The 16,514-nt window shown below is 42.4% G+C and overlaps 2 protein-coding genes across 2 annotated transcripts in view; one reads left to right on the top strand and one right to left on the bottom strand.

Annotated features, from left to right (window-relative positions):
* The window catches only part of Ccdc186 (coiled-coil domain containing 186), a 43,842-nt gene extending 38,788 nt beyond the window's left edge, over window positions 1-5,054 (bottom strand). Inside the window, exon 1 of the mRNA XM_008830220.3 lies at window positions 4,812-5,054. The gene's annotated coding sequence lies outside the window, so the exon portion shown is untranslated. The remainder of the gene's footprint in view (window positions 1-4,811) is intronic.
* The window catches only part of Tdrd1 (tudor domain containing 1), a 52,151-nt gene continuing 39,690 nt past the window's right edge, over window positions 4,054-16,514 (top strand). The window contains exons 1-3 of the mRNA XM_008830219.1: window positions 4,054-4,114; window positions 14,339-14,669; window positions 15,597-15,655. Of these exons, the coding sequence (XP_008828441.1) occupies window positions 14,345-14,669; window positions 15,597-15,655 (384 nt within the window). The 5' untranslated portion in view covers window positions 4,054-4,114; window positions 14,339-14,344. The remainder of the gene's footprint in view (window positions 4,115-14,338; window positions 14,670-15,596; window positions 15,656-16,514) is intronic.

A 16,514-nucleotide genomic window follows, 5' to 3' on the forward strand; every position in this document is an offset into this window, starting at 1 on the left:
CAGGAAAAAAAAAAACCTGTGTAAGAAACAGTAGCAACATGTTTCCCATGATAAAAACACTTGAGACTAAAATTTCATAGAAGGTAAATCTATGCAGATCCAATTCTACTCTTAAAAAAATAAAATTTGGCAGCTATTTCATTGGAAGGAAGAAATGATTTTTTAAGGCACAGTAATCAAATCTTTCTTAAATTTCAAGGTCACTTTTAACATATATTGAGTTTCTCTTAAGCGAAACATGGCACCAGAATTAAAAACACTTGAGACTAAAATTTCATAGAAGGTAAATCTATGCAGATCCAATTCTACTCTTAAAAAAATAAAATTTGGCAGCTATTTCATTGGAAGGAAGAAATGATTTTTTAAGGCACAGTAATCAAATCTTTCTTAAATTTCAAGGTCACTTTTAACATATATTGAGTTTCTCTTAAGCGAAACATGGCACCAGAATGAAAAAAGTTGCTTTTAGTTAACTAGGCTGTCTGTTATAGGAGGTCAAGGTTAATTATCCCTGTGGAGGTTGGTTTAGCTTTGCATCCAAAACTCAGGACAAGAACTTTATAGTATGTGTACTCTCCCTCCCTCCCCATTTCTCTTTTAGCTGTCCAAGTCCATCCTGTCTGTCACCAACAAATACAATGTTTTTAAACTACTCCAGCACTAGATACAGCAGGCACCCTCCACCTCACAAATAATATCCTGTGCAAGCTAACAGAAGAAAGAAAAACGGTTTACCAAGTTTCCAGGACGGCTGATGTAGTTCAGTAGGAACGTGTTTCCTAGCATACACAAGGCTATGCCATATGTTAACATGGCAACTACATTATCACTTTGGTACCTTACACCCATGCAACTTAACAACTGGTGCTGAAACTGAAGTATAAGATACACTGTTTCTGTGCAGCTGCTTTTCAGTTCTTTATCCATTACACAAAACAACTGATGGTACACTTCCTTTTTGTCTTTTTATGTTTTAAATTCAGTCAAGAGTGGGCTAGTGAGCTGTCTCAGCGGTTAAGAGCACTAACTGTTCTTACAGTGGACCTGGGCTCAATTCCCAGCACCCACATGATGGCTACCAACCAACTATAACTCCAGTTCCCAGGGATCTGAAGGCCTCTTTTGATCTCCTTGGGCCCTGCATGACATGGGCACACTTACATCCATGCAGGCAATACACTCATACACATAAAAATAACAAATATTTTAAATTCAGTGACGATATGGGGTAGTTTATAACTCTTACAGTATTAACACCTCCCTCCTTTGTATAGTGTAATAGACAAATATAATTTTGGTACCTTGGATGTATACATTTTACATGTTTCTTAAAAATTTTTAAACAGCAAGACAAAAAATTATAATTTTTCCTCATTTTTATTAATGTGTGTTTGTATGTCTATGTGAATGTATGCCATGTATGGTACCCATAGAGGCCAGGAGAGGGCGTCAGGGCCCCTGGAGTTACATGCAGTTGTTAGTGAAGGATGCAGGTGCTAGACTAAACTCAGGTCCTCTGGAAGAGCAGTGCATGTTCTTAACCAGTGAGCTGTTACTCCAGCTCCTAAGACAGAAATCCTCATTTGAAGCTATATATATATATATCCATTTGGAATTCAAGGAGTCTAAAAAACATGACAAGTATTTTAATCTTACTTTTCTTCCAAATTTGAAAACTAAAATGATTTTTAAAAATTTTACCTCAACTAAATAGGAGTTTTGGGGTTTTTTTGGCCTTTCTGAGACAGGGTCTCCCCATAGTCACAGCTGGCCTGGAACTCACTATGCAGACCAAGCTGCCTCAAACTCACAGTGATCCACCTGCCTCTTCTCCCAAGTACTGGGATTAAAGGCGTGTGCCACCATGCCTGGCTAGTGCTTAAATTTTAAAGCCATTTTTGCCTAGGTTTGGTTAATTTGGCATGATGTAGTTTATGAAAAAGATAGAACTATTCATTTGTACTAGATAATCCTACAGGAGATTATTAGATCACTCATCTTAACTGAAAAGCATTAATACACTCATAGCAATCAAGTTTATGCTACAATTCATTTCCTCATTGTGTCTACTGCCTTTTACCCCAGTCTTTTACCTGTGTTTATGACTAAGCCCAAACAAAATTTAATATCTCAGTCGAGACCATTCATATAAGTTTGAAACAGTGTACGATTACAGGACTATTTGTAGCTTGAAACTGTCTATCCATTACTGCTCTAAAATAATATTTAAATACTGTAAGCCAAGTGATATGTTTATCAGGAATTCAAGAACTGCCTTTACTTATTTATATGTTTTTAAAATTTATTTTCTGTCAGGCTGGGCGTGGTGGCCCATGCTTTAGTCCCAGCACTTGGGAAGCAGAGACAGGTGGATCTCTGTGAGTTCAAGGCCAGCCTGGTCTACATAGTGAGTTCCAGGCCAGCTGGGGCTATAGGGAGACCCTGTCTCAAAGAAACTAAAAAAAAAAAAAAAATTATTTAATGTCATGAGTGTTTTGCCTGCATGTATGTAGGTGCACTATGTTGAGTACAGTGACACGGAGGTCAGAAGAGCATATAGGATCCTGTGGAACTGGAGTTAGAGATGGTTGTTAGCCACCATGTGGGTGCTGAAAATCACACTTGGGTCTCCAACAAGAGCATCCAGTGAGCCATCACTCTAGTCCCACCTTTAGTCAAAGGTATTAAAAACAACAGCAACAACAACTAAAAGAAGAAACTCAGAATTGGAGGTTAAAGATTCTTTAACATGAAGCTGTTAGGTAACTGGTAAACTAGGGTGGGATACTAGTTGAGCTTCAAATGGATGGATAGTTTTTTATATTTCTAAATAAGGCTACTCTGTGCTTCAACCCATCATCTCAACACTACGAGATTTATGGGCTACCCAAAATCTCACTGAATTTAAAACAGGAAAAGACTAAAAAGGGATAAACAAAGAAGTGAGCCAATAATCACTGCTGCTGTATTTGTATAATCATGGATGAAGAAAGAACTTTCGAAGAGCAGCTGCACAGGAACGCTGTGCTTGCTAGAGGCACTTCAGTTTCAGTAGCAGTATCTCTGGATCCTCAATCTTTTCCACAAGAACCGCCTTGCAAATATAAAGGTGTAGTTAATAGCTGAAGAGCTTAGCAAACTACACTGTTTGAAGATGTAGGCATATAGCTATAAACTGATTTTGTTTTTGTTTTTTTAATTTTTTTATTTTTGGAGACAGGGCCTCCCTATAGCCCCAGGCTGCCTAGAACTCCCTAGGTAGACCACGCTGGTCTCAATCTCCAAACTCTGCTGGCCTCTGCCACCTGAGTATTGCAATTAAAGGTGTACAACCACCACACCCAACTGTAAACTGATGTTTAAAATGGAAGACCCTAAGCAATCAGCACACTACGCTGTCACTGTGCAGCATCAAAGGGAATTCTTCAGTTAAGGTGTAGGACCTAAGTTTGAGTGGTCACTGTACTACCACACTGCCACTCCTTTCAGTTAAAAAATAACAGGGAACCGTCAATGATATTCCAAGAAACCTCTGTTTAAAAAAAACAAAACAAAACAAAAAAAAACCCCTCAAGGTTATATGCAGCAATTCTGAATTAGAACAGGCCTTAAGAAATAAACATAACTCATGTATGGGAGATTCTCCCAAATTTATACTTGTCTATTATACTGTACAAATGAGGGTGTATTAACTCAATGCTGCAAGATTTATGGGCTACCCAAAAAATCTTCAATGAATTCAAAACAGGAAGATCAAAAAGGAACACACAAGAGGCAGGCCACTCATCACTGTAGCTTTATCTGTGTGGATAAAGAATGAATTGAAGAGTAGCTGCACAGAAACTGAAGATACCTGTTTCAGTATCAACGTCTCTGGCCCTTTAATCTTTTCCATAAGATCAAACACTGCAAATAGGAAGCCGCAGGTAAAAGTTGAGAAGACCACACCCACACTAAAAACTTCAGATTTTTCTTTGGACGGATACTAGCACCCCTTTGAACGCTTGTCATACTGATTCACTACGGATATTCCTTAAACACCCATCTTGCCTACCGATTCACAAGAACCGAAAAGGTGGGACAGCAAAGGAACCCTACACGTTAAACCTGTCAGGTAAGTCAGCTTGCTTTTTATTATTTTTACTGCAACTGTCTTTTCTAACAAGACTGAAAGCAGCAAGATTCTCACCCAGATGTTCTGCCTACAAATCCAGGTCTCTTTTCTCTAAACAAAAATCAAGAAGTATTTGCCAAGTTTGTGAAATCCTTAGCAGCTGAGCAGTAATTGCAGCTGCATTGTTTCCCCAAGCTTCCCACTAGGGAATATGTAGGACGGGGAGGATACTATTGTAAACTTTTGATGGAGACGTAAATTTGAAATTACTTCCCTAACCAAGATTTATGAAATGCCTTGATGTCTTTGTTAAAAAAAGGGGGGGCAACATAACACCCCCCCCCAAATAGTTTTTGTTCACAATTCAGAAGAACCATCCACGTAAAAATCACAGTAAATGGAAGCGTTTGGAAGGGGGTTTTAAAAAGTCACAACAGTAAATAGGAAATGCGTAGCTGACTTGGAAAGGAAAGCGAACTAGGTGACCCCGCACGAAAGCGCGCGCAGGTGCAGCCGGGCGCGCGGCCCAGCTCGGCGGCTTTCGAAGCACTGCTGTCCAGGCACAGCCTCCGATAGTGCCGCGGGTGCCCCGGCTTCCCGGTGCCACGGCCCGGGGTCGGGGCTCGAACCGCGCTCCCGGAGAGACGGCTCCCCCGCGCCTCCCTCGGTCCGCCCGGGACGCCCCTCGGCCACTCACCGTCCTTCTCCGAGCCCCAGGCCGCATCCTACCGAGGCCGCTAGAGCTCCGGTTGTGGGGTTGATTTCTCCATGGCGCGGTCCGGCCGACCACGAATGGGCGAGAGAGTCACGCGTGGAGACCACGGCCGGCCCCTCGCTCAGCGCTGAGGTTCGCTCTTCGAACCCCCGCGGAGCTGACACATCAACAAAGATGGCGGCGACACCGAAGCCGGCGCGGCTATAGCCGAGGGGGCGGGGCCTCCGGGAAAAGCCAATCACCGCGGCGCGAATGGAGTGACGCAGCGCACCTGGACGGTCTAGGGAAAGCTGCCTGCGGTGGGCGGGGCCTGCGAAGCACCGCCTCCTGCCTAGAGCTCCGGAAGGCCCCGCCCAGCATCTCGCGTTGCTGCGCACCTGTGCCCCCAAAGGCGGCAGCAGGCGGGCTTTCCGGCTCTCAGTCCCGTCGGACCGCTCCCGCCCCTTCCCCACCCTAGCGGGTGGTTTCTTTCCATAGGAAATGCTCCCTGGAGATCTTTCCTTCTTCACCCTTTGGCCCGTCGTCCAATGAGTCAGTGGCATAAAGCAGTAAAAGAGAATTCGAGATTGTGGCTTCCCGGTTCTGATGTGTGCAAACTTTGTACCAATCGTGGGTGGGCCGAGTCGGCGGGAGCAGACTACCTGCACATGCGACGAGTCATCCCTCCGAAGAGACTTCTGGAGGGTTTCCATAACACCCTAGACTTCGAATTTTCAAAGTGGCACCCGGTGCCATTGTTCAGTAATAGATTGTTGGTGCGTCTGTCTTTTGCAGTGGACTGAGTGCCCTGGGCTGGGTTTTCCAGAGCGCTGAATAGTTCGAAGAAGAGTACTGCCTATAGTTGCCCAGCCCAGTTTGGAAAGGGAAGGTGACCAGTTTTATTCTGCGTCGGTTTTGCAAACCTTCCCTATTGGGTGAACCGATGTTTTTAAAAAAGTTTAGGACAGTATAAACACAACTCAAAAATGAAAATAGTTAATTCAGAGGAGTCTTCAATGCAAAGTTCTTTAAAAATTGCTGAGAGGGGGTGTACAATGCTGTATACCTCTATCCCTCTGTCTTTTTGAATAGGAAATAACACTTGCCTCTTCAAATGAAGGTACTGTATTAAAGCACATTTTGCAATTAAGATGTCTATGACAGTAATTACCTGAGCCAGGCATGGTGGCTCACCCGTCATCACAACACGTGGGAGGTGGAGGTAGGGGAATTAGGAGTTTGAGACTAACTTCAGCTCCATGAGACAACCCCGTTTCTAAAACATGCACATACATGGTAGCTCATGCCTTTAATTCCAGTACTAAAGAGGCACAGGCAGGCCCATCTCTATGAGATGCAGGCCAGCTTGGGATGGTCTACGTAGTGAGTGAGTTCCAGGCCACATACTATGACTTTAAAAACAAATGGGTCAAACATTACAAGTGGGGTATATTGAGCTGGGTGTGGTGGTGCACACCTTTAATCCCAGCACTTGGGAGCCAGAGGAGGCTGGCAGATCTTTGTGAGTTCAAGGCCAGCCCAGTCTACATAGCGAGTTCCAGGCTAGGTGGGGCTACAGGGAGACCCTGTCTCAAAAAGATTAAAAAAAAAAAAGTGACAAGTGGGGTACTTTATTACAAAGGGGAAAAATTCAGATACTTTGTTTCAGTACTCATATCTTCAGAAATAACATTGATATTGCTTCTGAAATTTATTTCCAAACTTATAATTAGTCTAAAGCATATTAAATATGTTTTGGGAACCAAATTTTTTAACTATAGGAGAAAAAATACTAAGATAAATCAGAGAAATGAAACACTACAGTCCTATATTTGAATATAGAAATACCATTATATTGCATGATAGGGGTACACTTAACATACATGCAGGCAAAACACTCATACATGCAACAACAACAACAAAGAAACACCACAATGAACTCATCTCATACTGCATTTTTCTTTCAGGAAGACTGGGGCTGGAGTGTAGTTTAGTGGGAGAGCATTTGACTAGCATGGGCAAGGCCTGGGGTTCAATCCTTGGGAGGATGGTTGCCCACTGAAAAGGCCTAAAGCCATGACCAGACTAATGCACACCCCTACTCTCCAGATTCCTATTTCCCACCAAAGGTACCTGGACTGAAAAATTATGAAGTCTGGTTCAAGTTTGGGGGCAAGAAATGTGTAAGACAGCTTAGGACATATACTATTTAGATTGTGGACTTGGCAGAACTGCTTTCTTCCATAGCACCTAGTGTGGAAATGGAGGAAACTACAGGAGAGACCCTAACTCTACCTCAGCTAGATGGTCAAGTCCTTATCAGTCGTCACAAATCATGTTCATCAAATGTGTGCTTGATATATACTAAAAATGGCACTTTGCCTCTATGCTCTTCCTTCCAAACAACCCATACTCCTTTCCTATCATGAAAGCGACATCAGACAAGCTTTGTCATGGGGCATGATTCTAAAATGAAATCATGGGAAGCCTCACCAGTACTCCTGGAAGCTGCCCATCATGGGAAACGGCCCTCAGCCAAGAAGACCCACGGGAAATATGATAACTAAATGTAATGTTGGATTCAGGCTCAGAAGAGGGACATCAGGAGGAAATCTGAATAAATTATGGACCAGTTAATAACATCCTTTCCTTAACTGTAAGGATCTTATCACACTAACATATTCATAATAGGAGAAACTGGATGTGACATAATTAGAACTCTAGATTTTTTCTTATTTATTCTGTAGTTAAAACTGTCCTAAAAATAATCTTATTAAAAATAAAATCGATGTGCCGGGCTCCGTGGCACACGCCTTTAATCCCAGCACTTGGGAGGCAGAAGCAGCCAGATCTCTGTGAGTTCGAGGTCAGCCTCGTCTATATACTGAGTTATAGTGTGTTCCAGGCCAGCTGGGGCTACTGGGAGACCCTCAAAAAGGCCAAAAAAAAAAAAAAAAAATAGAGAGAGACCAAAACAAAAAGGAAAACGGAATGCTCGGTACGGAGGCACACACCTTTAATTCCAGCACTGGAGAGGAAGAGGCTTGTGAATCTCTGAGTTCAAGACCAGCCTGGTCTACATAGTGAGTTCTAAGCCAGCCAGTGCTACAATGGTGAGTCCCTGTCTCAAACAAACAAAAAATAAAAAATAAAAAAGAGAACTGACTCCTCAAAGTTGTCCTCTGACCTCCACACCTGTGGCCGAGACGCTTGAACACCCACACATATACACACAAAGTATAAATGTGAGAAACAAAAACACACAAATTTAGGATTTGCTGCAAAACGTTTAGGAAGTGACTGGGATGCAGATGTAGACAAGATTGACCAAGAATTCTGTTGTAACTGGATGATAGGCACATGGAAATGCCAGTCTTTTAAATGTGTTAGGTAAGTTCTATACCGCCCTCATCCAAAGACAACCCCAAAAGGTGTATGCAATCACTTGTCCTCAGTTGGAGCACGGCATGGTCACACGTGTTTCGTTTGTACAACCAAACAGGCGCAGCGGATTAATTTGGATAATTGAAAACTCCTTAAGTAGGTAAATCAGAAACCCAGGTGACTTTCTCGGAGTGGCCTCGGCTCTGGAAACACCCCTGGAGCTCCCGGGCAGCTCCCTGGAGCACTCTCAAATTTTCTAGAAGTTGGCGCCTAAAGTTCCCGCTAAAGCGCTTCCTGAGTGCACAAAGCCAGACCTGTGCAAACCTCCTCAGGTCCTGGGCTTTGGGGCACGTGGAGGACAGCACGCGGTCACGCAGGCTCACGTTGGCGCTATGGCGCACGTGGGCGCGAACTGCGCAGCTGCAGGGCCTGGAAGCGCGAGGGCGGGCTTGGGCTTCAGCCACAAGGTGAGCGCGCAGAGCGAACTGCTGGACGTCGGGGCTGCGGGGCATGGCAGACGCCGGCACCGCCGGGCTTCAGAGACGGGTCGGGGTTAGCGGCCCTTTCGGCCCTTTCCAGGTCAGGAAGCGCGGGCGCCTGGGCAGGGAGCGCGGCTGTGTGAGGCTGTCAGGCAGCCGTCGTTGGCAGCCGGAAGTCGAGCGCTGGACGTTGAGGTCGGGCGTTAAGTCGGGCGTTGAGCAAGGGACAGAGAACTTGGAGCTTAGGTGGGAGGTGTGGCGTGGTTGGCTTTTGTCTGGGTTAGGAGGAGGCTAGAGGCCAGGAATTGGGGTGTGGGCATAAAGGGACTCTGCACTGGAGTTGGGACCAGCACTTACCTAAATGGTAAAGTTCATCTCAGTCCTGTGGTCCAACCTGCAGCTAGAAAGCAAACTCAATACTCATTAAAGCCTTTGGCTACCCTGCCTGTCTACAGTCAGCATGCTCTGGAGACCCCTTGGGAGCTTGCGCTGGTTTAACAGGTGCGTTAATGTGCCTGCCATGTGTCAATCACTGACTTTTTCTAGGACCTTGGCTAGAAATGTTTCTCCGGTTAGGCTTACCGGAGTTACATCAGGTGCCTTTATTTACCTCAATTAGACGCCAAGGTACCAGATGCAAAATTGCACACCTAGCTGTGTAACCCGATTTCCCATCTCAAAAGGGGAAGATGCTGGGCCGTGGAGGGTAACAAGTTATTCAGCTTCCCAGTCTGTTTTACTCATTTTTACAAACAAGAAATAGATTGAATCCTAAGGTTGCTTCTATTTTAAATGCACAGGTGGTAAATTCAAGACCAGCGAATAAAATCTTGCAAATTAGTTCCTATTGACAATGAAGCTGTGCAGGGGGTGGTAGGCAAGCCTTTAATCCCAGCTCTGGAGGCTGAGGCAGGTGGATCTCCCTGGCTTCAATCCCCAACCTGCTTTACTCAGTGAATTGGGCCACCTAGGGCTACACAGTGAGACCCTGTCTTAGAAAAGTATAAAGGACTAAGGGTGTGGTAGAGTGCTTGCCTGGTATGTAGGAGGCCCTATGGGATTGTTTCTCATTTGAGGGGAGCGTGTTAGAGGCTCTGCAGTCACTGCCCTGGGTGGTTTAGGAACAGTCCCTCATGATTAGTATTTATGAGGAAGTTACTACAGCTGTCTACATTTTATAGCACTGAATCCTAGAAAGGTGAAGAGATTTGTGCAAACCAGCATAGCTAAAGGAGGAAGATGAGACCTGGATCTGATTTCAAAGCTCACACTCCACTGAACCCAAGTTTTGTAGCTCTGAAACAGTGTTTCCTTTGAGGAGAAGGTCTCTCTTGGAATGTACAAGTTTACCAGAAGGCAAGGGCAAACTTGAGAGAAGGAAAACCCTTGCAGCTAAGTATCTCTGGGTGCACATTTATGATTTCAAGAATGAACTCAGTAATTAATCCTACTGGGGAGCAGATTACTCTAACCTCTAAGTTCTGGAGGGAAAAGAACAGGTTTGCCCATGGTTTGAAGGGTTTCCTAGGATGCTCCCAGCAGCATGGAGATGTGGGGAGGACTTTTAAGGAAATAAGACACTGTCTGCTTTCGGGAGCCTCTTTTTCTCATTGGTATTAAAGCCCAAAATGAAGACATGAAAAATGGAGGCCTTGTTTTTATTAACAGACTTCTACCATTAAGTTGACTTTTTCCTTTTGATTGACAGTGCTATACATTTCAACACAGTCACTTCTAGTCCATTGTACTTTTACTATACCATTGATTTGGGTCCTATCAAGTTTACCTCTGTGTGGGCTAAGGAAACAGCTAATTACAGTGAATTCATTTTGTCACCAATAGCATATAAAAATAGTAGGTTATGTATGGAGGGTATTGCTTGTTTAAAAATGGATGAGGTTAGCCCATGAAGTACCATGATTTTGTGGCATCATCTGTCAAATCACTTTACTTTTGTTTATCAGAAATCGGCAGGTTGGAAATCACAGCATTACATCCTTAGGGTCAGTCCACTCAAGACTTGGTGGTGACATAAGATGAATCTTAAGTAGCTGTAAATGCAGAGTCTTACAGATATTTATTTAGGGCATGTACCCACACATGTGCATGTGCAGGGCACGTGTGCAGCTCAGAGGATAGCTTGCATGAGTTCTCTTCTTCCACTACAGGAGTCCTAGTTTAAATCCTGTTTACAGCTGTTTAAACTCTATAGTGAGTCTAAGACCAATGTTCTTAAAATGCAATCTACTGTCAAAGTTTTGGAGGGGATTTTATCAGAGTTGATTCAAGGCATGAAATTTTACTCTTAGAACATGATCTAATTCTGTTAAAAGCTACTAGTTGTCATTTCATGAGTGGTTTTCATTTTTCCTGTCCAGATTGTCATGAAAACAGTGTAGTAGCATATGTGAAATAGGAACACAGGGGCTGGGGAGATGGCTAGGTGGGTAAAGCACTTGCCATGTGAGCATGAGAGTCTGGGTTCAAATCCCGTATTAAATGAACATTTATACATACAGAGGCTTATTTTTTTAAGTGTTAGGGATTATTTTAATGAGATGATTTCTAGAAGTAGCAGAATTTTTTTAATGAGATGATTTCTAAAAGTAGCAGGATTATTTTAATGAGATGATTTCTAGAAGTAGCATTGGGAAGCAAATGGTACTTGAAGACCTATACACTTGCAAGCACGAACATACATACACAAACATTCATCCAAGTAACACAGAACCCATAGCCTACAGCTTTATTAATCCTATGGGATAGCAAGTCTGTGCATAGGCAGAGCAGGTGGGTATAGTGGCTTAGCTACCAAGGGCTCAACTCTTTGAAGTTTCAACTTTATTATTCTGAGAATGATTATTGTGTTCTGGTTAGAAGCTAGTGAGTGACATGTTTGGGTCCGCATTGCAGAGAGAGAGGAGAAAAGGACCCACCAGCACAATCTGTCTTGGCTCACCAAAAAGGACAGAGCTTTCTCAGAAGTCCCCTTCAGAAAGAGTTTGTCAGTATTGTCAGCACCTGTAGTTGGACAGAGACTGAAGGTAGCATTGGCCAGTCATGACTACTACAAGATATTTATCCCACTTTTACAAAGGTATCAAGTTTATGATCTATTTATTTTTGTAAGTTTTTTGTCCTTTCATGTGTATGGAGTGCGTGCGCACCATGCAGGCCTGAGGTTGATGTCTGGAATCTTCCTGGATCACTCTTCCATCTTATTCTTTGAAGCAGGGAATCTCAATCAAGCCCAGAGCTTGCTGATAAAGCTAGTCTGGCTAGCCAACCTGCTTGCTCTGGAGAGTCGCTGTCTCCACATTCCAAGGCTGGGATTACAAGTGAGCTGCCATAGCCTTGACATGTGTTTGGGGGATCTGAACTTGCCTTCAAGCTTGCAAAGCTAGAGCTCTTAACTGCTAAGCCACCTCTCTAGCCCTATTTTCCTAAGTGTTTAATTGTTCATGTTTGCTCTCAGCAGCAGAAATCTTTCTCTGGGATTTGCACATTTTGTGAAGAGTGGCTGTGACCCGTATGATTTTACCTCTGTGCGTGTTCAGCATTGCAGAGGTGAATGTTGTTGGTACTGGTCTCTATTCAAGTTTATTGTTTAAGGTGGATATATCCTTTTTATTATGGACTGTTTCTCCTCCAGTCAATTTTCTGTTTCCTACCCCCCTAAGTGGTGCTACCATGACTCAGATTCCGTGTTCCTTTGTTTTTTTCCTTAGTGCATTTCTTTTATGGTGTAAGCGATCTTTGCTTGCCTTGACATTTTCTACTCTGAGTACTATTTCATTTGCTGTTATTATTCCATCTTAATTTTCAGCCGTATGTAATTTTGGGTTTTGTATGCCCTTTGTTCACAACATTGCTGTGAATAACCATCGGTTCACCCTGATAGGGTACCAGCAGCAGACCAAAGACAGGATTCCACCCAAGTCTAGCTTGGTGAACTAGGAAGTTTCCTGGGGTTGCTTACAAGCATGTAGGTAAGGAGTGACTCAGGAAAGCTGCCCCCTCTTGTCACTGCAGGCAGCTCAGCTGGTCTGGTTGGAGGGTCTCCTCTCCTGAGCAGTTCCTGCTTTTATAACCTTGGGGTGGGGATGCTTATCAGTCTTTTATGTTTACAAGTTTTGTTTACTTCTGAAATCTGAAGAGTGCTTTTCTTCTTCCAGGAAGGACTGTTTCATCTGAAGGAAACAAGCACCATGGTCTTTCCCTTGGGTATTTTCTTTTCTGTTTAATTGAGACTATTTAACATTGATAGATTTTGTGAACTTGCCTCTGTCATCTTGTGATGTTTTCAGTTTTTCCCTTGATTAATTTTTTCTTTGGTTTTATATGTTTCTATTTTAGTAATTACTGTAATATTTTCTGCAATTTCTTTGTAATGTTTGTAGTCTAGAGTTGTCCCCCCTTACAGCAGTTTCCCTCTAGAAGTAATTTTCTTTTTGGAACTTGATATGCTTCTCTAGTGTTTCCAGCATTGTGGGTCTCAACTAGTCAGTCAGATTTAGTCAGGCTTATTGGTACAAGTGTAGTTTCCCTGGCAGTCCCACTATAGCTGCCACCTGGGGCCATCTGTTGAGGATCTTCCCAAGGTCTGGCTCACTCTGAGGGGCCCATCTTTGAGTGTTCTTGTGTTCTTCATTTTGAAATTTTCATTATCTTTTATGTATTGTTAGGATTACATTAGGCTAGGTCTAATTTAAAACAAGAAATGAGGTAGAAGTTTTAGGACACCAGGGGGAAGAATTTTTCTGCTATTTATGTTTAAAACCATGAGCAACACTTAGGTATTACTGTTCGGTTTCAGCTCTCGGGTTTTTTTGTTTTTGTTTTATTTCTTCCCTTTGAAGGTTTTGGGAGAATAGGCTGTTTTACCTTCAATTTACAATGTACTAGTCACTATGTCAAAAAGAAGAATTGTTGATCCAATTCAAGGGCTTCCCCTAGACAGTAAATACATTTAGGAGTCTTTTAAGAATGATGGGAAAGTCACACACCAGCATCGTTATTGGATAGAAGTTCCTCCCAGGCATTTGCAACAATTTAAACATGGAAAGCTTGCACACAGATAGGTCCTCGAAAAACAAATACAATTTACAATTTATGAAGGACAACCAGAGACTGTCAAGGCAGATGCTTGAGAAAACCAGGGAGAATGGGGTCCACTGAGAGGAGTTGAGAAGGATGGTCAGGCAGGTGAGAGAGCCAGGGCCTTCTAGGTAGAGGTATCGTGTTTGAAGAGTTGGCATGGCATAAGATAGTTTTTCTGCGAAGGTAGGAAATGAACTAATTTGAGGAATAGACTGTTATATTTCACTAGTAAGGGGCAGGCTTTACATTGAAAGCATTTCTCAATCATGAAAGGTCTTTTCTGTTTCTGATACTCCAAAAGCTTTTAAAAGTAAAGAATGGTGTGGCACTCTGAGATAGCATTTTTCATGTCCTTGACTTGGTCCTTTAAATGAATCTCCTAAGCCAGAAGTTCATCCTTATGCACAGAGAAACATTCTTAGATGTTATTGGCTAGATTTTGATATCAAGTTTGAATCTGCTTGGAATTGTGACGTGTATGTCACATAACATTTGAAAGAAGTCACCTGTACTTGTAGTTCTACTTTTGTGATGAAATTTACCTCTTGAATACATTTCTTTCCTCAGACTTTGATGAATGTTAAATTGTCACCCAATATGATGCCAAGAAATAATTTGGATGCCTCGACTTGTAAAATGACAGAGCCGTTTAACTTTGAGAAAAAGGAAAGCAAGCTTCCACCCCACGATTCTCTAAGAAGCCCAGGAGCACACGACAGCCATCCTAATTTCAGGTTGAAAAGCCCAGAGAGTGGAAATAAAAACAATTTTTTGCTTTGTGAGCAAACTAAACAGTATTTAGCTAGTCAGGAAGACAAGTCAGAGGTTTCCTCAAACCCAACCAGTATCAGTGGAGAAGTGGTTGGGTCCAAAGAAGACAGGAAGATATTACCAACAGGTAAGTGAAAACCACACACCTCTACCTTGATTCTGATGAATTCTTTGACTTAAGACCACATGCCCATGATATAACAACAGCAGCCAAATGACTACTGAGAGTATGTACATGTAACTATTAATTTAGGAGGAAAAGCAAATACCAAATAGCATCTTTGCCTTGATTACTCACAGAAAGGATTTCTCAGAAGAGAATTACTACAGGTGAATGTTTTCCCCCTTAACAATGGGAGAACTGCACTGGGAATGTAGAGAGGATGCATATTGACTTTGTAATGGGTATTTTAATGTTGCCTGCCAGGAAGCTGTAGTTAAGGTAGTTTCTTGTGGTTTGCTTTCAATCATTCCTTTTATCCTAATTCTGAAAAGCTCTTTGTAAAGAGCAGAGGACCAGGTAGAATTTAACCTTTAAATATATATGAGCTATGATTTTTCACATTGTGTTAATCTAATCCTCAGAATGTGACCTATGGACCTCCAGAAGGTCCTCAGGAAGTCTAGACCAAGGATAAGTGAGCTGCCTTAATCTCATAGCTAGGTCTATGGCCCAGCAACCAGGTTGCTGCCTAGGCTATAGTGGTCCTTATGTTTTTCCATTGCCATGAATTACATAGTAACCAGAAATTACAATTTCTTCCAAAAATATCCTGGATGGGCCAAAGTTGTACAGGCCTTTAATCCCAGCCCTTAGGCTGAAGCAGGAAGGTTCCAAGTGCTAGGCTGGCTAGAGCTAGAAAGACCTTGTCTAAAATAATTTTTTTTCAGACAAGTTTTTTTTCCCACTAGAAAAAGTAAGATGTCATTTATTTACTCATGGGGTAGCTGTAGGATCATGGAATAGACCTGTTATTTGAGTGCCACCTAATCATTATCAGGAATAAAGAGTAATATTTGGTCGTTAGTAGGAATTGTGTTTTTCCCTTCCCAGGAAACCCAGTGTCCCCATTAAGTCTTGGAAATAATTCACCACCCAACAAGGTAAAAACTGTAAGTTCTTTTTTTTCTACTTTTCATTTTCGGGTAAAAGTTTTTGACTTTTAAATTGTGTTTGTAAGGAAGTATTCATTTTATAAGGATCATTCAAAGTCAAATTTCCTTTTCTTTAACCATAATTTTCTTTGGAAAAGAAAAATTCCTTTTTTAGATAGTGTAGATTTGTAGGCAGTTGCTAGAATAGAGAGCTTGTGTAACCTTTGTCCAGTTTCCGCCAATGGTGACCTGTGGGAACTATAGACAGAATCACACCAGCCACTGCCAGTGATTCCAACAAGACACAGAACAGTTCTGTCGTTTCTAGGGTCCCTTTTATGCCACCTTGTGGCCACATCCACATCCCTTCTGCCATTCCCCTCCTTGCCCCGAAGCTGCTAATATATTCATAGTCCACAGTTTTGTTATTTCAAGAAGGTTTTAAATGGAATTCTATTATAGGCTTTTCTCACTCCAAAGAATTCCTCAGAGATTGGTCTAGATTGTTGAATATCGATATTTTGTCATGGTGATGAGAAGTTGGTGGCTAACAGTTTCCTCCACAGTATCCACCAGAGATGATCTTTTGTCCATTTTCTGATTGAATTATTTGGTAATTTTTTAACTTTGAGTTTTGAAAGTTCTTTGTGCTTCAAAATGTTAGTCTTTGTGAAGTGTGACTCACAGCTCTTTCCCCTAGACCCAAGCGTGTCTTTTCAGGCTCTTCATGAAGCCTCTGGCAGAACAGAAAGTTTTCATTTCATTCTGGCTGACCAGATTTTCCTCGTGCATTTTGTGCCTTCCTGTGAACATTAAGAACTAAGCTCCTCTAGAATGCAAGTGTTCCTTTCTAGAAAATGGTTCTTAGTTTTAAAGT

The sequence above is a fragment of the Nannospalax galili genome, unplaced genomic scaffold (assembly GCF_000622305.1).
Source record: "Nannospalax galili isolate Female #2095 unplaced genomic scaffold, S.galili_v1.0 scaffold974, whole genome shotgun sequence".
Lineage (NCBI taxonomy): Eukaryota > Metazoa > Chordata > Mammalia > Rodentia > Spalacidae > Nannospalax > Nannospalax galili.